This window comes from Zea mays, chromosome 2, assembly GCF_902167145.1.
Source record: "Zea mays cultivar B73 chromosome 2, Zm-B73-REFERENCE-NAM-5.0, whole genome shotgun sequence".
NCBI lineage: Eukaryota > Viridiplantae > Streptophyta > Magnoliopsida > Poales > Poaceae > Zea > Zea mays.
This window is the reverse complement of record NC_050097.1, coordinates 37,826,452-37,850,707: the sequence shown is the minus strand read 5'-3', so window position 1 is coordinate 37,850,707 and position 24,256 is coordinate 37,826,452. Positions and strand designations below refer to the sequence as shown.

Genomic DNA, 24,256 nt, shown 5'->3' with positions numbered 1-24,256 from the left:
TCCCGCATCTGCAACGGTCGGCTTCGCCAAATAAGGAAAGGAATCGGGCACCGGACACTGTCCGGTGTGCACCGGACTGTCCGGTGCGCCCGACGACAGAAGGCAAAGATGGCCTTCCAGATTTGTTCTCAACGGCTCCTAGCTGCCTTGGGGCTATAAAAGGGACCCCTAGGCGCATGGAGGAAGACACCCAAGCAACTCTTGAGCACTCCTGATCACTCACACATCAATCTTGCACACTTGTTCGATATTCTAGTGATTTGAGCTCCGTTCTAGTGTGCTAGTCTCTTGAGCTCAAGTCTGGGTCTTGTGTGTGTATTCGCTGTGATCTTTGTGTTGTGTGTGAGTTGCTAATCCCTCCCTTGCTCCGTGATTCTCTGTGAACATCTTTTGTAAGGGCGAGAGGCTCCAAGTTGTGGAGATTCCTCGCAAACGGGATTGAGAAAAGAAAAGCAAGAACACCGTGGTATTCAAGTTGATCATTGGATCACTTGAGAGGAGTTGAGTGCAACTCTCGTCCATTGGGACGCCACAACGTGGAGTAGGCAAGTTTTTGTACTTGGCCGAACCACGGGATAACCACCGTGTCATCTCTGTGATTGATTTCTTGTGGTTACTGTGTTTTGACTCCTCTCTAGCCACTTGGCCATACTTGTGCTAACACTTAACAAGTTTTTGTGGCTTAAGTTTTGAAGTTTTACAGGATCACCTATTCACCCCCCCCTCTAGGTGCTCTCACCATCACCTGGCCCTTCGCTGTGTGGGGTCTGGACCTCGTCGGCCCTTTGCAGAAGGCGCCCGGGGGCTACACGCACCTGCTGGTCACCATCGACAAATTCTCCAAGTGTGTCGAGGTCCGACCTCTGAACAGCATCAGGTCCGAGCAGGCGGTGACGTTCTTCACCAACATCATCCATCGCTTCGGGGTCCCGAACTCCATCATCACCGACAACGGCACCCAGTTCACCGGCAGAAAATTCTTGGACTTCTGCGAGGATCACCACATCCGGGTGGACTGGGCCGCCGTAGCTCATCCCATGTCGAATGGGCAAGTAGAGCGTGCCAACGACATGATTCTACAAGGGCTCAAGCCTCGGATTTACAACGACCTCAACAAGTTCGGCAAGCGATGGATGAAGGAACTCCCCTCGGTGGTCTGGAGCCTGAGGACGACGCCGAGCCGGGCCACGGGTTTCACGCCGTTCTTCCTGGTCTACGGGGCCGAGGCCGTCTTGCCCACTGACCTGGAATACGGCTCCCCGAGGACGAGGGCCTACGACGATCAAAGCAACCAAGCTAGCCGAGAAGACTCGCTGGACCAGCTGGAAGAGGCTCGGGACAAGGCCTTACTACACTCGGCGCGGTATCAGCAGTCCCTGCGGCGCTACCACGCCCGAGGGGTCCGACCCCGAGACCTCCAGGTGGGCGACCTGGTGCTTCGGCTGCGGCAAGACGCCCAGGGGAGGCACAAGCTCACGCCCCCCTGGGAGGGGCCATTCGTCATCGCCAAAGTGCTGAAGCCCGGAACGTACAAGCTAGCCAACAGTCAAGGCGAGGTCTACGGCAACGCTTGGAACATCCAACAGCTACGTCGCTTCTACCCTTAAGATGTTTTCAAGTCGTTCATATACCTCGCACCCACGCTAAGTTTAGTCATCAAGGAAGGGTCGGCCTAGCCTCGGCAAAGCCCGACCCTCCCTCGGGGGCTAAAAGGGGGGGAACCCCCTCTGCGTCGAAATTTTCCTCGAAAAAAGGTCTCTTCTGCCAGAATATCTTTCGTGCTTTTTGACTACTTCGAAAAGTGGATCCTGAAAACGACGGAGTACACGTAAGCAGTCAAGGCGGACCGAGCCGAGGGACTCCTACGCCTCCGGGATACGGATACCTCACTCATCACCTTCTGCGATAAGTAACTCGCGTTCGGATAAAGTGATTCCGCGGACCGAACAAGTCTTCATGTTCGGAAGTTCTTCTGCCGAAGCAATCCTTCGAGCCTTCTCGACTGAGTCGGTGGCAGGGCCTCATGGACGGGTGAAAGTACGCGTAAGCGGCAAGGCCGACCGAGCCGAGGGACTCCCACGCCTCCGGGATACGGATACCTCACTCGTCACCTTCCGCGAGAAGCAACTCCCACTCACACAAACATCCCTGTTACCGACAAAAAAGTCCAGATACTCGAAACAAGAGGAAAGGAGACGCAGCTTTACAACACAGCGAGGGCGTGTATTCTGGCCTCGGCGGCTGCAGAAGGCACACGCTACAAGACACTCTGACCCTGCAGGCTCGGGTCTTGACGCTGGAAGGGGGCAGCAACACCCTCGGCATCGACGACACCTTCGGCGAGGCCCGACCTAGCCTCGGACGGCGACGCGGTCCGAGGATCTCCGCTCCGAAGGACGACGTCATCACCACGCCCGAGCAATTGCTGCCAGGGACTTCTCCGGGAATCCGGCCCGAGCAGGCAGCTCGGCCGGTTACCCCTGGGGCCTCGGCCGACCATCTCCCAAGGGCGCCAGCCCGACCTGAGGCCTCGACTGATCAACTCCGACGCCGGTCCCGCCAACTACTCGCCCCGTCGCATTAACTCCGCGGCTGGACAGGCGGCGCTTCTGGCAGGAGCAGCGGGCGACGCTTCGCCTTCGCCGAAATAACCGCGCCAAAAAAGGTACGCCGCGTCGTTCGGTTTCGTATCCTTTTCCCTTTTTCCTCTTTCTCTATCTTTTGCGACAGGGACCGGGAAAGGGGGATATCCCGTAAGGGATCCTTCCCCGTGAAGGAACCAGGCTCTGAGCCTCCTTACTGATCAGAGGTTCGAAGGCTGGCCCCCCGAAGGGTTCAACAGCCGCCTCAGATCGCGTGGGCCCTACACCCACTACTGGTCAGAGGTTCGAAGGCCGGCCCCCCGAAGGGTTCCACGGCCGCCTCAGGCTACTCGGGCTCTGCGCCCATTACTGATCAGGGGTTCGAAGGCTGGCCCCCGAAGGGTTCACAGCCGCCTCAGACGCCGAGCGAGGGATGACCAGGGGTACGTTCGATACATAACCAAGGCTCGGGCTGCGCTCCCGAGGTACCCTAGGACATTTCCGAGACCAGCGGGAGCGATCTTGTTACGGAATCCCATCGGAGGGAGGCATCGAGCCCTCGGACCCCGTCGCCAGGGGACCGGGTCCGTCAGATCACCCGCAGGTACTTTTGGGCGTGCCTCTGGGCCCCTAGCCGACCCCTAACGAACGGGGCACGGACGTCCACTCGGATTACCCGCTTGCAGCTCACCGGAGACACCATGTTCGGCGCCCATCGAGGGTAACATGGCGCTCCCCCCTCCTCCTTGCGGAAAGGCGACGCAGGGGCGTATGTAAAAAAGCCGAGTCTGTCCCTGATCGCCCTCTTGCCCTGTGCAGAGGCTCGGGGGCTGCTCTCGCAAACCCGGCTCCGGCCAAACCGTTGACAGCGTCAACATACCAGCCCGAGAACTTGGGCCCCGACCGTACACCCGGGCTACGGCCAGCTCGCATGAGGGAACAACCAGACTAGCCGAAGCATTACGCAAGGCATTAAGACCTCGAAGGAGTGAAACCACTCCTCCGAGGCCTCGGGGGCTACACCCGGCGGGTGCGCTCGCGCGCACCCACGGAACAAAATGCAACCGAGAAAGGCTGGTCCCCTTGCAAAAAAGTGCGACGAAAGCCTCCAAGCGAGTGCTAACACTCCCTTCGAGGCTCGGGGGCTACTGTCGGGGACCATAATTAGGGGTACCCTCAAGACTCCTAATTCTCAGCTGGTAACCCCCATCAGCATAAAGCTGCAAAGGCCTGATGGGTGCGATTAAGTCAGGGATCAGTCCATTCGAGCGACTCGATCACGCCTCGCCCGAGCCTAGCCTCGGACAAGGGCAGCCGACCCCGGAGGATTTTCGTCTCGCCCGAGGCCCCCTCCAACGGCGGACACATCTTCGGCTCGCCCGAGGCCCTGCCTTCGCTAAGAAGCAACCCTGACTAAATCGCCGCACCGACCGACCAAGTCGCAGGAGCATTTAACGCAAAGGTGGCCTGACACCTTTATCCTGACGCGCGCCCTCCGGCAGAGCCGAAGTGACCGCCGTCACTTCGCCGCTCCACTGACCGGTCTGACAGAAGGACAGCGCCGCCTGCGCCACTCCGACTGCAGTGCCACTTGACAGAGTGATACTGACAGGAAGCCAGGCCCTGCCAAAGGCGCCATAGGAAGCTCCGCCCGACCCAGGGCTCGGACTCGGGCTAAGACCTGGAAGACGACGAACTCCGCTCCGCCCGACCCAGGGCTCGGACTCGGGCTCAGCCCCGGAAGACGGCGAACTCCGCTCCGCCCGACCCAGGGCTCGGACTCGGGCTAAGACCCGGAAGACGGCGAACTCCGCTCCGCCCGACCAAGGGCTCGGACTCGGGCTAAGACCCGGAAGACGGCGAACTCCGCTCCGCCCGACCCAGGGCTCGGACTCGGGCACAGCCCCGGAAGACGGCGAACTCCGCTTCGCCCGACCCCAGGGCTCAGACACCGCCCTGGCCTCTGCCGACGACCTCCGCCTCGCCCGACCCAGGGGCTCGGACTCGGCCTCGACCATGGAAGACAGACTCGACTTCGGCTTCGGAGGAGCCTCCACGTCGCCCAACCTAGGGCGCAGGCCAGCCATGTCAACAGGAAGCGCCATCATCACCCTACCCCGAGCTGTCTGATTGTCTCGGGCCGCAGAGAACAAGACCGGTGTCCCATCTGGCTGTCTCCACCAGATAGGCAATGATGGCGCCCCGCATGCCCTGTGACGACGGCGACTCTCAGCTCTCTTACGGAAGCAGGAGGACGTCAGCAAGGACACAACCACTCCGACAGCTGTCCCTCCGCCAGGCTCCGCCGCTCCTCCGACGGCCACGACATCACACTAGCTGGGTTCCAAGATCTCTCCGGCTGCCACATTGTCATGTACTCAGGGCACTAGCTCTCCCTCGCTAGACACGTAGCACTCTGCTACACCCCCATTGTACACCTGGATCCTCTCCTTGCGTCTATAAAAGGAAGGACCAGGGCCCTCTTAGAGAGGGTTGGCCGCCGGGACGAGGACGGGACAGGTGCTCTCTTGGGGCCGCTCGCTTCCCTCACCCGCGTGGACGCTTGTAACCCCCTACTGCAAGCGCACCCGACCTGGGCGCGGGACGAACACGAAGGCCGCGGGATTCCCACCTCTCTCACGCCGGTCTCCGGCTGCCTCACTCCTTTCCCCCCTTCGCGCTCGCCCACGCGCTCGACCCATCTGGGCTGGGGCACGCGGCACTCACTCGTCGGCCTGAGGGACCCCCCGGTCTCGAAACGCCGACAATACGTGGCAGCCAAAGAAAGTAGTACTCGAATAGTGGTCATTCTAGCAACAGGTGAGTAAGTATCAAAGAAGTCTTCTCCTTCTTTCTGAGTATAGCCTTTAGCCACAAGCCTAGCCTTGTACTTTTCAATTGTACCATCAGGCTTGAGCTTCTTTTTAAACACCCACTTACAACCCACAGGTTTGCATCCATAGGGTCGATCAGTGACTTCCCACGTACCATTTGAAAGAATGGAGTCCATCTCATTATGAACTGCTTCTTTCCAATCATCTGCATCTGGAGATGCAAATGCTTCTGCAATGGTAGTAGGAGTATCGTCCACAAGGTACACAATGAAATCATCACCAAAGGATTTTTCAACCCTTTGTCTCTTGCTCCTTTTAGGAGCATCATTGTCATCCTCCTCTAGGACAATTTCATGTGGCTGTTCAAAACTCTCAATAGGTGTACTATGTTCAGGAGTTATCTCAGAAGAGTATCTAGAATTGCTATGAATGCATTTCATTGGAAATATATGTTCAAAGAAAGTAGCATCACGTGATTCCATAATAGTATCAACATATACATCAGGAACTTCAGATTTAACTACTAAAAATCTATATGCTATGCTACACGAAGCATATCCAAGAAAGACACAATCCACTGTCCTTGGACCAAGCTTGCGCTTTTTATTAATTGGTACATTGACTTTCGCCATGCACCCCAAGTGCGCAAGTATGAAAGTGATGGTTTTCTCCCAACCCACTTCTCATAAGGGGTTTTCTCTTCTTTGCCCATAGGAATTCTATTCAGAACATGACATGAAGTCAGGACTGCCTCCCCCCACCATGCCTTAGATAAACCACAAGTGTCTAACATGGCATTCACCAGGTCAGTCAACGTACGATTTTTCCTTTCAGCAATCCCGTTTGACTCGGGTGAATAGGGAGGAGTCCTCTCATGAATAATGCCATGTTCTGCACAGAAATCGTCAAAGACTTTGGGAAAGAACTCGCCACCACGATCTGATCTAAGACGTTTGATCTTTCTCTCTAGTTGGTTTTCAACTTCAGCCTTATAGATTTTAAAGTAGTCTAAAGCCTCATCTTTAGTTTTTAGCAAGTATACATAGCAAAATCTAGACGCATCATCAATCAATGTCATGAAGTATCTCTTACCACCCTTTGTCAACACACCATTTATCTCACAAAGATCAGAATGTATGAGTTCTAGAGGTGCCAAGTGTCTCTCCTCAGCAGCCTTATGAGGCTTTCGAGGTTGCTTCGACTGCACACAACTATGGCACTTAGAACCTTTGACTATGGTGATATTCGGAATTAAACTCATGGTTGCAAGCCAAGACATAGAGCCAAAATTAATATGACACAAACAAGAATGCCAAATACTCGTAAGATCATCAACATTAGCGCAAATATGGTTCACAAACTTATTATTGAAATCTAACAGAGAAAAGCGGAACAAGCCTCCGCAGTCATATCCTTTACCAATAAATTGTCCAGACTTAGACACAACTAATTTATTGGACTCCAAAACTACCTTGAACCCATCTCTACACAGAAGGGTTCCGCTAACAAGATTCTTGTGTATAGAAGGGACATGACGCACGTTCTTCAGCTGCACGATCTTTCCCGAAGTAAACTTCAGATCCACCGTGCCAGTGCCATGAACAGAAGCATGTGACCCATTCCCCATTAGGACGGAAGAATCCCGGGCACCCTGATAAGAAGAGAACAAGTTAATGTCAGAACACACATGAACATTAGCACCAGTATCAAGCCACCAACTAGGTGATTGAAATACTAAGAAGATGAAAGGTAGATTACCATACCCTTTGTCTTCCTCATTGCTAGCGATCACTGTGTTGACATTGCCCTTTTTGCCACGGCGATCCGCTCGATCAGGACAATCCTTGGCAAAATGACTCGTTTCGCCACATGCGAAACATGTCAATTCAGCCTTGTTCTTCTTCTTCTTGAAGTTGGTAGTTTTGTTGGGCTTGTTAGATTTTGGCTTTCCTTTGCCCTTGTTGTGGTTCCTCTGAACCATGTTGGCGCTGGAGTGGCCCTCGCCTCCTTTAGGTCCCGTGTCCTTAGCCCGAGCTTTCTCCTCAACATTCAGAGACGCTATCAGATTTTCAACTGATATCTCCTGTCTCTTATGTTTCAGAGATGTGGCGAAGTTCCTCCATGTAGAAGGCAACTTTGCAATAATGCACCGAGCCACAAAACGGTCAGGAAGGACTATCTTAAGGTGGTCGAGCTCCTTGGCTATACACTGTATTTCATGAGCTTGCTCTACAATAGAGCGATTATCAACCATCTTATAATCATGAAAGCTCTCCATGATATACAGGTCACTGCCAGCATCCGATGCACCATACTTGGTAGTAAGTGCGTCCCATAACTCTTTCCCGTCTGTGTACTGAATATTCGCATCAACCAGATGGTCAACAAGTGCGCTAAGAACGGCTCCCGTAAAGATAGTATTGGCATGGTCGTACTCTTTCTCCTGTTCAGGAGTCAGTGGACCCTCAGGTCTGCCTTTACTAACATGGAAGACATTCATAGCAGTAAGCCAGAGCGTGGCCTTGACTTGCCATCTCTTAAAGTGCATATCATTGAACTTTTCTGGCTTCAGCGTGTCGGCAAAAGCAGCCATAGAAAAACTAGGAAATTGTCTACAATAAGGTTTTTGGATTGTTGAATAATTAGACAAATTCCAAATTAAATTCTGAATATAAATCATGACAAAATCACAAACACTGAAGTAAAAAGTCAAATCAGATGATGCGAATTGATTAGACATACTGATAGATGGCGCGCGCCAGAATCAGCAGGGTCGACGACGTCGAAGTAGCGAAATCAGTAGGGTCGTCGAGGTCAAAAGATCACGAGCAGTCGCGTGAAGACGCTTCCCAAAAACCTTATTCGGCCTCTCCTGGTGCAGGATCTAGAAGGCGAAGGGTTCCGGAGACCTGCTCTCCTGATCGCAGATGCACCTCTGCGGTCGGGATGAAGAGAACTGGAAGGCGGCTCAACTGTGAAGAGAGGCGAAAGCGAACTGGGATGATTTGGAGGCTGGCTACCGGGCTCCTTTTATAGGGCCGAGTCCGCGACCCCCGATCCTATCCGCCCACAAAAATCTCGCGATCAGTTGAGATTTTATAGCGATCGGTTAGGATAAATGTAACAGCCAAGAAACCAAAAAATCAAACGGCAAAAGGTAGCTGCGCCCCTGTAAGGCGAGGGGCCAGATTTCGGCGGACCATTCACGCGCATGTCGTGCGCCCGCGCCCTTCGCCCCGCCCCGCCCCGCCCCGCCCAGGCGAGCGAGCGCGCGCTCGTGTGGCTCTCCACACTCTCTCCTCTCATTCATGACTTGGTGAGTGAGTGTGACTTCCATATTTAAGCTAGCTCTACTCCACTAGAACTAGCAATATGATGCTATTGGTTCCACCAATTCCCTAGTCATCCACTTGTATGGGCTTTTGAGATTTTCCTGGGATTTATTAGAATTTTTTAACTGGGCCAAGCCTATAAATTCTAACAATAACTACGCCAGCTCAGACATGACCGCTGTGCTCAACAGCCACACAGGAGCAGATATGTACGCATCATCTTCCCATTTCAAACAGTCAACGATGATTCACTTGTTCATCGAATTGCTCTGAACCAAAACTTTATCTGACTCGTGATTTCATTTTGCTTCCTACAGCCCATTCTTGCAAGCTGATGTAAAGGTACGGGCGATCGCTGCATTTTCCATCATGATTTTTTGCCTTCCCCACAATTCGCCATGACAACACCTTTTTAGGGTCTGTTCAGTTGAGTCTAGATCAAAAAGGAATAAATCTGTAGTCAAAATGTAATCGAACAAGGCCTCACTGGCTGCCGTGTTCCTTTTCAAACCAACTCGTTTGCGAAATTCACGCCAAGGGCCGTTGCTAGAATTATGCATGGCATATCAAGCCTTTCCATCTGCAACTCGAAGAACCACTTCTGGTCTCCCCTCTCTTCTCCCCTCTCATATGACTTTTCATTCCCACCAGTTCAAGTACACAGGCTGAAATTTTGGCTGGCAGGGGCACTATGTGGAGGTTGACTTCCCAGTGGTCATGGAAGCTGCCAAAGCCGAACTAGTCAAACTCGTGGGAAAAGGAGGACTAGCAGTGCAGTACTCATCTCCACGGCAATAGAGAGTTCCACAAAGTTCAGGGCGAGTAGAATGCTTGCAAGCCACAACCAGTGATAGAGAGCTACCATAGGTTCGCGCCTTTGTGAGCACGATGATGGAGATCGAGCGGAGGAGGCTGGAGATCAAGCAAAAAAAGATCAAGAAGATAGCAGTAGCAAACTGAAGTGGATGCTGATGCTGGAGGCAAGGCAACAGAGAAACGAGAAAACGAGCCAAGCGTGAAGCGTAGGCGGCGTCGAAGTGTTCACGTTAGCGGGCTGGAATGAGCCGTGTAAATGTTGGGTTGTGGTGTCCAGGCAATCAGGCATTGAGTTAAATAGACTTAAGGGCTGTTTGGTTCGTGACTAATTGTGTCACATTTTACCTAAGATTAGTCGTCCGAATTGAAGACAGAAAAGTTAGACAAAGTATGGCAAGTTAAGCAGCAAACCAAACATGCCTTAAGTCTGTAACAGAGGGTATATCGAAGAATAAAGCACTTACGCCAGTTTTAGTCTGCGTTCGTCTGCGTTCGTTCCATTTCTTCGTCCCCATGTTGATGCTAGCTTCCCCTTACCCCTCTCCCTTTGCTGTGCTGCTAACAGCCTTCTTCCCAGCTAGTCCTCATTTGGTAGTTGTACACAAGCATTCTGCTATCGTTTGTCTACCCTACCCTATCATCATCTCCTCGCGTCATACAGGCAGGCTTGTAACCTCCTGAAACGAAGCACCATCCTGATCGATCGTCTGAATCCGTGCTGGGCAGCGCCGTATTTATTATTCAAGCAATCCTGATGTTGCCAACTGCCAACCAAGCGGGCTACGTGGAACTTCTGCCGTGTGGTAAGGTTCAGTAGGAAACCGCGCGAAGAAAAGGGGGGGGAAAACGACGGTAGGTGTCTGTCTCCAGGAAGCAATGGTGCACAGCCATCACTGTACAGCAAAGGCAACGAAGCGATTGATCAAGGGTTCCACTTCCAGATCCATCGGCCAACCATCACTGCTCGCGGTACGTGGCCACCATCGACGCTTGGCAAATTTCAGGGGTCAGGTGCCACATGGCATGCCATGGATGATGGATCGCAGTGCTCATCCGGTCCGGTCCAAAGCGACAGCGGCTGGTGGGTCTTGCTTGCATGCGTTCCTGTTCGTTAGATCTGGTCCGAATTGATTGCATTGCATGCCGAAGAGGCGAACACTCGTGCGTTTCCGATCTTAGCACGGCTGTGGGCCTGCGTCTGTCTGGAACTCTGGATGGATTGGACCAGACGCAGCAGGCGGCCGCTGCGCTAACCATGTGCCTGTCTGCCCATAATCTGTCCGGCGTCTGGCTTCACGGATAGGATGAAATAATATCGTTCGTGAGCTGGTGAGTTCGTACCCGTGGAATTCAGTGGGCACAGCATATTCGTCGAGCCAAATCCAGCGGCTGGAGCATATCCAGGAGACCATAGAGCCAGGCACCGGGCAGTCGGACCAGCCTTGCGAATTGCGAGCTGTAAGGAAGGAAGAACCTAGGACTATATACACACAACAGATACGAATCGAAAAGCGCCGAGGAAAGAATAAACGGCGAGCCGCCCGTCAAACAATCGTTAAACCCAGAAGCCTCCTCGTCCTCTCTCTGACTCTCTCTCACCCTCTCCCCTCCCTCGGGGTCGCGGTTGCTTCCTCGCGGCCGATTCGTATCTTCCGTGGCAGCAGGGAGGGTACGGTACTCCTCCGGCCGGCGGGAGGAGAAGAGGAGCTTCGAGATGGGGGCGTCCCTCGCTTCCGCGGGCTTGGTGAACTACCCGCTTGTCGCGGCGCTCCTCGCGTTCGCTCTCGCGCAGTCCTCCAAGTTCTTCACCACCTGGTGAGCCAACCGAACCCGCTAGTTGTATGTACACCCTCCGCCCCGTCCCCCGCTCATGCCTCCGCCCCGCCGCTGCATTTCTGCGCGGTGATTTGGATCCTCCTGTCGGCGCGTCGCTGTTGCTTATGCTTTCGGTGCTCCCGTCCCGTGCGAGCAATACTTAGCCCAAGGAATTTTATGAAACTTTTGTAGTTGTCGGCCAATGGTTCCCTGTATCTAGTGATTTTATAGCTTGTTTTTTTGTTGTTCGTTTGCTCGGTTTGCACGCCAGACCGCAGATCCTATGATAGCTTCAGCTCCTTTTCCCCCGCTTCACTGCTCTGTGCTCTTGCAAAATACGCAGTCACGAAGCATCCGTAGGATATTTTGTATATGAGAGGTAGCAGAAACACCAAATGCATGTGGTGTAGGAGTTGGACGGCAATTTTAGTGTCCCCATAGAAATTTTTGCGATCCGTTCTTTTGGTATGTTTTGTACCCAAGTAGTGGAGACACCACTTGGACTTGGGAGCACATTATTATTTATTTGGTTTTTGCTGTTAGCACCTAGAGCATGTTAGTGTTGTGCAAATCAGGTAACGGAGCACTTTGGAACCCAGAATTCTGCATCTGCTCACCGTTCAGGGCTTTGCTGCCCTATTGTGAATGCTAAACCAAGTATCCCAGTGTGTTCAATGGGAGCAGATTGGATTATTTGTGTTTGGTTGCATACTGTTTATGTTGGTTATAAGGGCACAATGGCTGTAAGTATGGCAAGCAACCAAAGTTACTCTGGTTCTTCGTTGATAGTATTGGCAGATTATCTCACTAGATTATTAGCTGTCTGGCTTTCCTGGTGTTGACGCTTTTTCGGAGCGCCAAACACTCAACAAGAACCGCGGCGGTGCCCTCTGCACAGGGGCGGACGGTCCGCGCGCAAGGGCCGGACGGTCCGCGGCCTGGTGCGAGGCGCGGTGGTGCTCTTTGCGCAAGGGCGGACTGTCCGCGGCCTGGGGCCGGACGGTCCGCGGCCTGGTGCGCGGCTGGGACTTCTGCCTGACGGCCGGACGGTCCGCGCCCTGGGGCCGGACGGTCCGCACGTACGCAGGGACGGCGGAAGATCGCCGACGGCGCCTGGATCTCGCTCCCGGGAGGGACCCCGTCGGGGAGTAGAGATCCTAGATGGTGTCTAGGCTCGGGCAGGCCGACCTAGACTCCTCTAATCGACGTAGAGTCGAGGAGAGGCGGAGAATTTGGGGATTGGGAGGCTAAACCTAAACTAGACTAGAACTACTCCTAGGATAAAATGCGAATAAAAGTTGTATTGATTCGATTGTTGATGATTACAAATCGGCCGTATACCTCTCTATTTATAGAGGAGGGGGGCTGGACCCTTTACAAACTAATTTCCGAGCTTATCCCATGATTTTAGCTAACAACCGTAGCACAAAACTCGGAACCCTAATCTGTTCTGCGCACGTGCGGACCGTCCGGCCCACAGGCGCGGACCGTCCGGACCGCGGACCGTCCGGCCTCAGGGCCGGACCGTCCGCGCTCAATTTGGTGCTCAACATATGCCCCCCTGCCTTTTGGTGGAGCTGAGCGAACCAAAAGCAACTAACTCGATGTTATCACATCGGTTTTCTTAGGCATCTTGCCACTTACTAGGATGGTACGCAGTGGCCTTGGTCTCGATGATTGACTCAACGGACGTGATCCCTTTAGATTTGATCGAACTGTCAGTCCCAACATCGCCGAGCGTCATACTGGTCCTGACCAATTCGTCACCTTGCCTTCCTAATTCTCTAAGTGTTCTGGCGTAGCTCCGTAGTCGACCAGGTCTTCTCCTTGCAGGTCGTCTTCCTCCATGGGTGTCGGTACGTCGTCGGAGGTGTCTTGGTGTAGTGCGGATGGTTCGGCCTCAGGGGTCGGATGGTCCGCGTCCTGTGCAGATGATCCGGCTTTTATAGCCGGACAGTCTACCATACCTGCAAAGAGATGCACAGTTGTCGTTTTATTTTCTATCTTTGTGGCCGTTTGACTTTTCTCAACGGCCTTTGGTCTCCATCTCTTTTGCGGTGGCGGATATTGCGGATGCGTGTCATTGAATATTCTTTCTGCCTCTTTTTCCTGATTCTCCTTTGCTCTGAGGCGCTGTAATTTTCGCTTTTGCGATCGTGTCAGTCCCGATGGGCACCATCGAGGCATGGAGTATTTTGGATCAGCTATTTTATTGACAGTCGTACTTTCTTTTTTGTTTGTGTTGGCCGATTCACCAAAAATCATCGGCCCTTTGTTATTTTGTTGTACGACGACATCTGTCGTTCCTATTTTAATGACATCTCCCTTTTTCGTACTGTTGGAGGTTGTAGTTGTATGCCCCCCTGCCGGATTAGTCAGCCTTTGGGGCCGAGTTGTTCGGCAATCTTGTTGGGCCTGTGCTCGTGGACCAGATTGAGGGGTTCTCAATCGATCTTGTACTGGAGGTGTCAACCTATTGAATACAGATGTTTGGGGTGCCCCCCAAGCGGGGTACTGTGGCATCCCAAATGGGTATGGTGGCATGCCCCACATCTGATTTGGGGCATATGGTGGAGGTATGTATGTATATGGATATGGCATAGTTGGATATGGTGGTGGAGGTGTCCATGCAGGTATGTTAGGTCTTAATTGAACATTATGACCTTCCATCCTTTCCGATTGGTGTGGTGGTCCAATCGGCCTAACCTGCCGTCGCACCTGGGTGGGTAAGCGAGGTCCCTTTGGTGGCCGGTCGCTTGGGCCAGCCTTCCTTTTCACATATTTAGACAATAATTGATCAAAGGTCGGGCTAGATTTTACCAACCGACCAGTTGCTTTGAACGTGTTAGTTTTCCACGTACCTATTTCTGGTCGTCGTGGTTTGAAGGTACGTGGTCGTCGTGGCTCTTCGGCGTTGCCGGACCGTCCGCTGGAATGCTCCGGACCGTCCGGTAATGTTACGGACCGTCCGCGCCTGGGCACCGGACCGTCCGCGATGCGTAGTATGGGTTCTCGCTCATGTCCCTTTATCTGCGCTTGCCCCCCAGCGCTGGAGTTTGTGATGGTTATCTTCAGTGTCTCCCCTCCATCAGGAGTCTTCTCGGCCATCACTTTCCTGCAAGAAATTTTGTTGTTTCCATCGACCTCCCGTGCGTTGCCGATGATGACTTCTTTGTCTTTGCCCTTATCGGCTGTGTTGGGCCGAATTAGGACCTTTTTGCCATTAAAGTCGATCACATTCATTGGGAAGGGCTCCGTGTCCTCCTGAAATTTCAATCGTCCCTCATTAATGGCCGATTGAATTTGTCGTCGGAACACATTACAATCATTAGTGGCATGGGAAAATGAGTTGTGCCACTTGCAGTATGCGCGACGCTTTAGTTCGTCGGCAGGTGGAACGATATAATCAATTTTAATGTTACCATTTTTTAGTAATTCATCGAATATCTTATCACATTTGCCGACATTAAATGTAAACTTAACCTCCTCCTGTCGTTCCTTTTGAACTGACTGCAAGGAGTAGCAAGCCGAAGATTTGGCCTGCTCGGGCCAAACTATTTCGGCAGTGTAAACTTTCTTTGGTTCATCGTCCGAACTACTTTGATTGTGTTCTACTATAGGGACATTATGATGAACCGTTCTGACTAGTTCTTTGCTTCGGCTTTCACAAGCCGAAGCTCTCTGATGTAATTGTGCCAGAGTAAAGAACTGGATGCCTTCTAATCTCTCTTTTAAATAATAGCGCAATCCATCAAAGGCTATTCCCGCCAGTTGTTTATCTGTTAAATGAATTTGAAAGCATCGGTTTCTCGTATCCTGGAATCTCCGGATATAATCACTAACCGATTCATCCTTTTCTTGTCGTAGGGTCACTAAGTCTACTAAATCTAGCTCATAATCACCAGAGAAGAAATGTTCATGAAATTTTTGCTCTAAGTCTCCCCATGACAAAATGGAATTAGGAGGGAGCGCGGCATACCATGTGAATGCAGTCCCTGTTAAGGATAATGAAAATAAACGCACACGGAATGCTTCGGTGTCGGCCAATTCTCCTAATTGTGCTAGGAACTGGCCTATGTGCTCACGCGTGCTCTTTCCTTGGTCACCCGAAAACTTTGCAAACTCGGGTATCCTGGTTCCCTGTGGGTATGGGTGGTGATCAAATCGGCTGTCATAAGGCTTCCGATATGATTGCCCCCCAGGGATCATGCTTACTCCGAGCTTATCTCGGAACGCCCCGGCTATTTCTTCCCTCACTATACCAATGGCAGCCGGTGCAAGACCACCGACTCTCCGGTCAAACATAGGTGGGGTTGGTTGCATGTTAGTATGTTGTCGTTCCCCCCATCGGTTTGAGCTACGTGGTGCATTTCCATTTGCCCTATATGGCTCATATGTTTGATCGTTTCTTTCCGGCCTTCTAGGTGGGGCCGGAAAGCTTTCCTGGGCTCTGGATCCTGAATTAATGGGCTGGTGTATTGCATAATGTGATGGGAAGTGTTGTTGGGACGGGCGAGGATTCAGGTAATAATCCCCCTCAAAAGACTCATGCGCGGACTGTCCGGATACGTACCCGGACCGTCCGTGATTATATGCGGACCGTCCGTCGTTGTATGCGGACCGTCCGACTGGATAGTTTAAATTCGGTGCCCTATGTGGTGGCTCGGGTGCGTGTCTAGGTAACTCATTAAAAATGGGCCCGGCTGTGGCTGACCCGGACGGTCCGCGCTCGCGAGCGGACGGTCCGGACATGTGTAGATCGGCTGGTTTACTGCCGATTTGCGTTTGCTCAGGGTATGTGTCCATCGGCATCCCATAAGGGGGTTGTGACTGGTCGTGACAACCTTTAACCGATGTATTACGCGTATTATCTCCTAATTCAACCTCGTGTGAAGGAAAATTTGCTATACTAGATTTATCAAATGCACGTACCAGTTTCCTACAATCGTTTTGCATAACCCCTATGATATTTTGCATCTGTTCTCGTTGTTCGTCTATGTAAGCTTTAAGAGATTGGAGTTCGTTGGTGCTACTTACATTTGGGGTAATCGTAGTAGGTCGGAGCGAAGCCAGATCTGTCGCCCGTTGCCGAACGACTTTGTTGTTCCTGTCCACTTTGAAGTCAGCCAGGAACTTCGCCTTTGCTTCTTGGATCAGCTGCTCCTGGCGCTCCTCGAACAGGAGCTGTTCTTCAGCCGGCAAGGCTTCCCATGTCGGTGTGATGATATTGCTGGTGGAAACCTCAGAGCTATCTTTTGAACCGGCCATTGAGGGCCGATTTGATAGGTCTATATGTGTTTTCCCCAGCGGAGTCGCCAAAAAGTATGTTGACGCTTTTTCGGAGCGCCAAACACTCAACAAGAACCGCGGCGGTGCCCTCTGCACAGGGGCGGACGGTCCGCGCGCAAGGGCCGGACGGTCCGCGGCCTGGTGCGAGGCGCGGTGGTGCTCTTTGCGCAAGGGCGGACTGTCCGCGGCCTGTGGCCGGACGGTCCGCGGCCTGGTGCGCGGCTGGGACTTCTGCCTGACGGCCGGACGGTCCGCACGTACGCAGGGACGGCGGAAGATCGCCGACGGCGCCTGGATCTCGCTCTCGGGAGGGACCCCGTCGGGGAGTAGAGATCCTAGATGGTGTCTAGGCTCGGGCAGGCCGACCTAGACTCCTCTAATCGACGTAGAGTCAAGGAGAGGCGGAGAATTTGGGGATTGGGAGGCTAAACCTAAACTAGACTAGAACTACTCCTAGGATAAAATGCGAATAAAAGTTGTATTGATTCGATTGTTGATGATTACAAATCGGCCGTATACCTCTCTATTTATAGAGGAGGGGGGCTGGACCCTTTACAAACTAATTTCCGAGCTTATCCCATGATTTTAGCTAACAACCGTAGCACAAAACTCGGAACCCTAATCTGTTCTGCGCACGCGCGGACCGTCCGGCCCACAGGCGCGGACCGTCCGGACCGCGGACCGTCCGGCCTCAGGGCCGGACCGTCCGCGCTCAATTTGGTGCTCAACACCTGGTAATCTGAGAACATTTTTTGTGTTGTCCGAATAAGGTATGAAGTGCATTGGAACAAGACTTGTTTTCTCTCCTTAGGGCTATGCTTACCTAAGACCTGTATTCTGGTTCTATTTGGAATACTAAAACAAACATCCCAGCATGTTCAGCGTTGCACCAGCTTGGTTATGTCAATTTGCTTGTGTTTGGTCACATACTGTTTATGTTAGTTACAACCAACAGCTTTAGGTATATATGGTAACTAATCTAAATAAATCTTCTTCTTCCTTGATAACATTGGAAGATTAGGTCAGCATAGATGGTAACTTTGCTATTTGGTTTTGGCGCATGAAAATAGGCCTTGCCATTGCCATTGGATTTAATTGTTTCACTGTTCTTTAGCTGCCCAGAACCACAATGATATGTTTTTTTTTACAATTCTGGTATTGTTGACAAAATTGGTTGCTTGGTGACCATTTAATGATGCAATCATCCAAACACCTAATTGACATCAGGGCATGTTGAAATGTATAACTGGGTTAGCTACCTTCTCCTATAAGCTTAAGCTTTTGGGTTGAATTAATTAGTGCGTCAACTCTAACATGGTACCAAAGCTAGAGGTCATGAGTTTGAATCTTGGTTAGCGCAATTAAATAAAATAATTGTTGTTCGCTCCTATTCCACGTTAGAGACCCAAAAGAGTCTCGACGTGAGGTAAGTGTTGAAATATAATATAAGTAAATTACCCGCCTCTTCCTAACAGCTTAAGATTTTGGGTTGAATTGGTTAGTGCGTCCACTTCCACTCTAACAGGGCAAAAGATTTGGGAGCACTATGTAACTGGAATTTGGTCTCATATACCAAATTTGGTCTCACTGTCAGCGCCGGCCCTGAGGGCGGGCGAACGGGGCGGCCGCACCGGGCCCCGCATCTCCGAGGGCCCCACCCATTCGACGTATATATATATATATATATATATATATATATATATATATATATATATATATATATATATATATATATATATATATATATATATATATATATATATATATATATATATATAAAACGGTGTGAAATAGATCTGATTCATTTTTAATTAATTGGTTCTACTCGTACTGAGAGGTAAGAGCTTGTGATTGTATGTCCAGTATGTCTATCAAGGGTGCGAGAGGCGAGACGCCTCAGACAACAACGCGAGATAACATGGTGTGAATGATCATGAGCCTAAATTTAATTCATCTCCTACTAAAAAATGGTAATATTGAAGAACACCCAAATTTTATTGAGTGTTTATATTGATATAAATGTTTTTAAATGTTTCTTAAATACTTATATTAATATTTTTATATATTAAAACATAATTGTATGGGCCTCTATTTAAATTTTGCCCCGGGCCTCTAAGATCTCAGGGCCGCCACTGCTCACTGTTCTCATAATCTCATCTAGTTTGTTAAGAATATATTTGCTCTGCTCTAATTACATGACCATAATCCATTTGGAGAAAAAAGGAGTGAAGAAACTCACAAACATCAATAAGTTATATGTATTTTAAATGACATATTTAAATCCTTGCGTATGGTGTAAGGGGTCCATCTTAGCATAGGAATGGTAATGAGGCCTAAATCAGACAAAATTGAGATATGATAGATTTTGGTCCATATCACCTTAGTATATACTCTGGTGATGGTCGTCTATTTATGCTTATATATTTGTTTCAAATGTTTCCCTGACTCTTATTGCTTTGGTGTAGGTACAAAGAAGGTCGGTGGGATGCCAGACAACTTATAGCTTCTGGCGGGATGCCATCATCCCACTCAGCTACAGTGACAGCACTTTCAGTGGCAGTGGGAATCCAAGAAGGCTTTCGTAGTGCAACATTTGCAACTGCACTAGTCTTTGCATGTGTGGTGCGAACATTATTGAAGTTATTAATTCATTTTTAATTGTTTATCTAGTTGTATAAAATACTGGGCTATTTTGTGCTAATTTGTTAGCTTGATTCAGCTCTTCTGCATTTAGGTACTTTGCACATCTTCATGTTGAACTACTGCTTCAACTGCATTTGATAATAATACTCAGAGTTGGTCTGTTTCTTGCAGTGACTCAAGGATGTGGATGTCTTGCTAGATGTTACTTGTTCTTATGAATGCAGCCTTTGATTTGACTTAGTTGGTACTTCTGTTTGCAGGTTATGCATGATGCTTTTGGAGTTCGGTTACATGCCGGAAAGCAGGCAGAGGTTTGCCACTGTCACCCTAATACTCATATATGGTCTTGTGTTTAAAGAGAACACAACATTTTCTGCAAAATTGCTATTTGGGTTTATTTACATTGATAAGTTTTCTGCTATTGGCATAAAAATATGTATATTTTCCTGGGTGATGTCTGCCCTTTCCATGAGGAACTTGATAAATAAGTCATTGAAGGGTATTCTTATCTGGGATGTTTGTTCTGTTGTCAAATCACTTAAACTTTTATGTGTACAGAATCGAATGAAAGTACTTTTCAAATTCTTCATTGACGTCCAAATGTGATTAGCATCAAGTAACTTTTTCTTATGAAATGATATTTCTGTCCTGTTTACAAGCGCTGTCACCAGTTTATTTGGTTAAATGTTTGAAGATATAATTTCATTTTAAATGACATTTTCAAATTCCTGTAACAAGGCAAGATTGATGATTGTGCTGTTTATGCGGATCCTTTCAGGTGCTGAATCAAATTGTCTATGAGCTGCCAGAGGAACACCCATTATCAGAGACAAAGCCACTGCGTGAAATCCTTGGACATACTGTTCCTCAGGTTGAGTTAAATGCTTCATATTATCTCTCTTGATGTTTTAACTATTCTGTGGCCTTTCCGGTTAGGAAAAACAGTCAATACTCAATGAAGATAGAGTGATTGGGATATAGGCCCGTTCTTTTTCAGGGCATCGTATAATGAACTTATTTAGTGACACTCAAATAATGAATATATGAGATGCTAGATGCACTATGGTAACTATAGGCTACAGCATTCCTAGCCTGTGATCTACAATCAGTTTCAGCGTGTAAAAACCTTACTATCCTGAAAATTGCTTAAATTGCAAACAAACTTAAGAACATGTTCGCATGTGCAGATAACAAGATGTGCCTATTTCCTTTATCCTATGTACCATGTTATCACCTCTGATGATTGAACTTCTCTTCCAAATCTGACACAACAGTTTGACAGCAGACACAATCAGATAGTACATGCAACATTCTAGGTGTAACACTATAACATATTCTTCCTTTGGACATGTCAGGTCGTGGCCGGTTGCATCCTTGGAATCCTCATGGCTGTCGTTATGCTTTTGGCTCTCGGGAGGTCTTAGTCAAGTGTTGTTCACCCTATATCTCACTGGTGATGGCTACAAAGCATAAAAACATGATCTCCCCATGGTTCTGGCTGTCCAAGTGTTCGATAGTACAAAGTTCTAACCGAATTTAGATCTGGACTGTAGGTTTCAGGTTGTAGCTCGAGTTGGTTGCTGTAAATCTGAAAGGGTCACTTTTAATTCCAACCACGGTGTAATGGAAGCTTTGTTATACAATCAGCAGCGGTAAGATCATTTTGCGGATCAGTATGGTCGATACCATGCCGTCGCATTTGCTTTATACTCCTTTAATTGAAAACTGCGAGTCATTTTGGCTCTTCCAGACATGTTGTTTTTGCTACGTATTTAAAAGCAATGTATTTGAATATACATTATATCTAGATATATAGTTAGAGTCATGTATTTAGAAAAGGACAAACATTGATATGGAGGGGGTAAGCGGTTCATTGACCCCTTGAGTTGCGGGATGATGCCATTGTTGTTTAGTTTTACAGTGATCCATGATAGCTCCAGATACCAAACAAACCTTGTTTGAATTGACAAGCTGATGTGTATTGGAGTTCATTTACTCTGTTTTGACTGGGAATCATTTGACAAGAATTTTTAAACAAACATATCGACAGAACACGTTAAACAAGTTTGGTATCCACTTCCCAATATTATATAATTTGATGCAGTAGTATATTGTTCTCTATAAGCGCGATTAAAGTTAAATAAGTTTGATTTATAAAATTAGAAAGATACACGTTGTAGAGCGGTAGTTCTGAGGGTGAAAAGATAGTCTCGGTACACTCATACAGGGTTGTGCAGTTGTCCTTCCCGAGAGTTCAACAGAAGCTCAGTTTATTACATAGACCACCCTGTACTATCATAAGCACGACTAAAAGTCCCAGAGCAGAGAATATGCAGTGCGCTTTACAAGGCTGTTCATGTCTATCATGTTTGTTGGTCATCCGTCCTTATTTCGATGGCTGCATTGGACAGCGATGTGTTATTTTTGAAAGCTGACTCCACTGCCACAAAAGGCATGCATGTATTCAGAGCTTGCACGGTGACGCACCTGGATGGTGCGCCACGATGAGGTTGTACGCGTCCAGCGTGAGGAAGTCGTCCAGCTCCGGCGCGGTGCACTGCCGGCTGAAGATCCTGCCCGCCTCCGCGTACCGCCCCTTTCGGAACCTGTCGGGGCCGACCTCTGCCTCGACCCTCGCCATCTCCTCCTCGACGACGCGTGCGAGTAGCTCTGGCGTCGCGCGCACCTCCACACCGCCGGCGTCCAGCGCCGCTCCGTGGCGCAGCCACTGCCAGTTCTGGACGCGGCTGATCTCCGCCGTAGCCGCGTCCTCCATCAGGTTGTACAGCGGGACGGAGCCGGAGCCGGCCAGCCACGCCGCGAGGTACTGCACGCCCACGCGGACGTTGAGCCGCAGACCGTCCACAGTGCGCGCGCCCCGCGGCGGCTGGATGAGGTCCTCCTCGTTGACGCTGGCACCCTCGTGCCCTGCGGCGTCGCCGATCTGGTTCGGCCTCCCGCCGAGGTGGCCCTCGAAGACCTCCCGTATCGCCGGGATGAGCCCCGGGTGCGCCGCCCACGTGCCGTCGTGGCCCGCGCGCACCTCCCTCAGCTTGTCCTTGCGCACCAGCTCCAGTGCCGCCTCGTTCGCCGCCGCATCGTCCTTGATCGGGATCTGAGCCGCCTGCGATTGAGTTCGTTGCAACGGTTAGTTACCGTCACGTGGACGCCGCGGCGGAGATATATGGTCAGCTTATTTACCATGCCGCCCATGGCGTGGACTCCGCGACGGTGGCAGGTGTGGATGAGGAGGTGGGAGTAGGAGCGCATGAAGTGCTGGGCCATGCCGACGAGGGCGCGGTCGGGGAGGAGGCGGTCCGGGTGGGCGCGGAACGTCTTGACGTAGCTGAAGATGTAGTCCCAGCGGCCGCAGTTGAGCCCCGCCGAGTGCTCGCGCAGCTCGTGCAGGATCTCGTTCATTTGGAACACCGCTGGCAACGTCTCCACCAGCACCGTTGCCCGGATGCTCCCGAGCTCGATCCCAGCAGCTTTCTCCGCTCTCTGGAACACCCCGTTCCATATCCTCGCTTCCCTGCAGCAGACGACGCACGTGTACGTTACGTTATAGTAGGATTGAGCGACTGAGAGTTCAGTGAGTCACGTTAGTGCTGCGCTGAGCACATGTGTGCGGTGCACCGTGCACGTACACGCACCACCGGAGGCACACGCACGCCACGGCACGGACGTACCTGGAGTGCTCCATCTTGGGCAGGTAAAAGAACGGCCCGAAGCCGGCGCCCTGGCCTGCGCGGAAGGCAGCGTGGTTGTGGAAGAAGTAGAGGCCGAAGTCGACGAGGCAGCCAATGGCCGGCTCGCCGTCGATGAGGATGTGCGCCTCGGGGAGGTGCCAGCCGCGGGGCCGGACGAAGAGCTTGGCGGTTCGGTCGTTGAGCTCGTACGTCCGCCCGCGCGCCGCGTCGCGGAAGCTGATGGTGCCAGCCACGGCGTCCCGCAGGTTCACCTGCCCGTGCATCAGGTTCTCCCACGTCGGCGACAGCGCGTCCTCGAAGTCAGCCTGCCACGTTTTTCTCTCTCTCGCGGTCTCAGCTCAGAACGGGAAAAAGAGAGAGAGAGAGAGAGAGAGAGAGAGAGAGAGAGAGAATACGGCAGCCACGTTTGCGCGCGCGCTTACTTACCATGAAGACCTTGGCGCCGGAGTTGAGCGCGTTGATGACCATCTTCCGCGGCTCGGCGGGGCCCGTGATCTCCACGGTGCGGTCCGCGACGGCCGGCGGCACGGGCGCGCACGTCCAGTCCCCCTCGCGCACGAGCGTCGTGGCCGGGTCGAACCGCGGCAGCTCGCCGGCGTCGTACCGGCGCTGGGCCTCCCGCCGCTGCTCCATGGCGTAGCGGACGGCGGCGCGGAACTCGCGCTGCAGGCCGGCCACGAAGTCCAGCGCGTCGCGGGTGAGGATGCCCGCGAACTCCCGGTCGTACCGCCCGCGGACGTCCACGCCCTCGGGCGCGTCGTAGCATGGCGCCGCTGTGCTTGCGGCCATTGAAACCGTTCGGCGGTGAGCAGGGCACTGGGTGGCGATGCGGCGTGGGAATTTGAGGAGCGTGCAGTGCAGCTCCTGTACAACTCGAAGTGCGCGTGTTTTTCGTCGGTCTCCATGGAGCCGATATATATGGTGAGAGGTATAGTTGGCCAAATGGCACTAACACGACGGGCCGGCCCGGGCACGGCACTAAAAAGCACGGCACCGGCACGGCACGGCACGGTCCTTTTAGTGCCAGTGCCGGGCACGGCCCGTACATAGTGCCGTGCCTGGGCCACCACTTGGGCCCGTAGGGTCGGCCCAGGCACGGCACGGCTAACTGGGCCGGCACGGCGTCGGCACGGCCCACCCGAGCGAGTCACGTGTAAACCCTAACGCCTAACCCACCCCAGCCGCGGCCGCGGGCGTCACTCCTCACTCACTCTCGCTCTCGCTCAAACCCTAAC

At 51.4% G+C, this 24,256-nt stretch overlaps 2 protein-coding genes across 3 annotated transcripts; one reads left to right on the top strand and one right to left on the bottom strand.

Annotated features, from left to right (window-relative positions):
- Positions 1 to 11,120: 11,120 nt before the first annotated feature.
- Positions 11,121 to 21,187, top strand: LOC100280563 (acid phosphatase/vanadium-dependent haloperoxidase related). Its single transcript, NM_001153482.1, has 5 exons — positions 11,121 to 11,379; positions 19,134 to 19,290; positions 19,572 to 19,622; positions 20,090 to 20,182; positions 20,667 to 21,187. The coding sequence occupies exons 1-5, from the start codon at positions 11,279 to 11,281 to the stop codon at positions 20,733 to 20,735; spliced, it is 471 nt and encodes a 156-aa protein (NP_001146954.1). The 5' UTR covers positions 11,121 to 11,278; the 3' UTR covers positions 20,736 to 21,187.
- A 254-nt stretch (positions 21,188 to 21,441) lies between these two features.
- On the bottom strand, positions 21,442 to 23,966 carry LOC542252 (malate synthase 1). 2 transcript variants are annotated; one of them, XM_008670416.4, is made up of 5 exons: positions 23,448 to 23,966; positions 23,001 to 23,326; positions 22,513 to 22,843; positions 21,799 to 22,435; positions 21,442 to 21,709 (listed from the first exon to the last, which is right to left on the bottom strand). In XM_008670416.4, exons 1-5 carry the CDS (start codon positions 23,808 to 23,810, stop codon positions 21,675 to 21,677), a joined length of 1,692 nt encoding a protein of 563 aa, XP_008668638.1. In that variant the 5' UTR covers positions 23,811 to 23,966; the 3' UTR covers positions 21,442 to 21,674.
- Positions 23,967 to 24,256: the final 290 nt, after the last annotated feature.

Excerpts from the sequence above, each read along its gene's own strand:
- LOC542252 (XM_008670416.4), bottom strand. The coding sequence starts at position 23,810 with ATGGCCGCAAGCACAGCGGCGCCATGCTACGACGCGCCCGAGGGCGTG. Across the intron at positions 22,436-22,512 it reads TCCACGCCATGGGCGGCATG|GCGGCTCAGATCCCGATCAA; the intron begins GTAAATAAGCTG and ends ACTCAATCGCAG. Across the intron at positions 21,710-21,798 it reads CATCGTGGCGCACCATCCAG|CCATCGAAATAAGGACGGAT; the intron begins GTGCGTCACCGT and ends TGTCCAATGCAG.
- LOC100280563 (NM_001153482.1), top strand. The coding sequence starts at position 11,279 with ATGGGGGCGTCCCTCGCTTCCGCGGGCTTGGTGAACTACCCGCTTGTC. Across the intron at positions 19,291-19,571 it reads CACTAGTCTTTGCATGTGTG|GTTATGCATGATGCTTTTGG; the intron begins GTGCGAACATTA and ends TTCTGTTTGCAG. Across the intron at positions 19,623-20,089 it reads ATGCCGGAAAGCAGGCAGAG|GTGCTGAATCAAATTGTCTA; the intron begins GTTTGCCACTGT and ends GGATCCTTTCAG.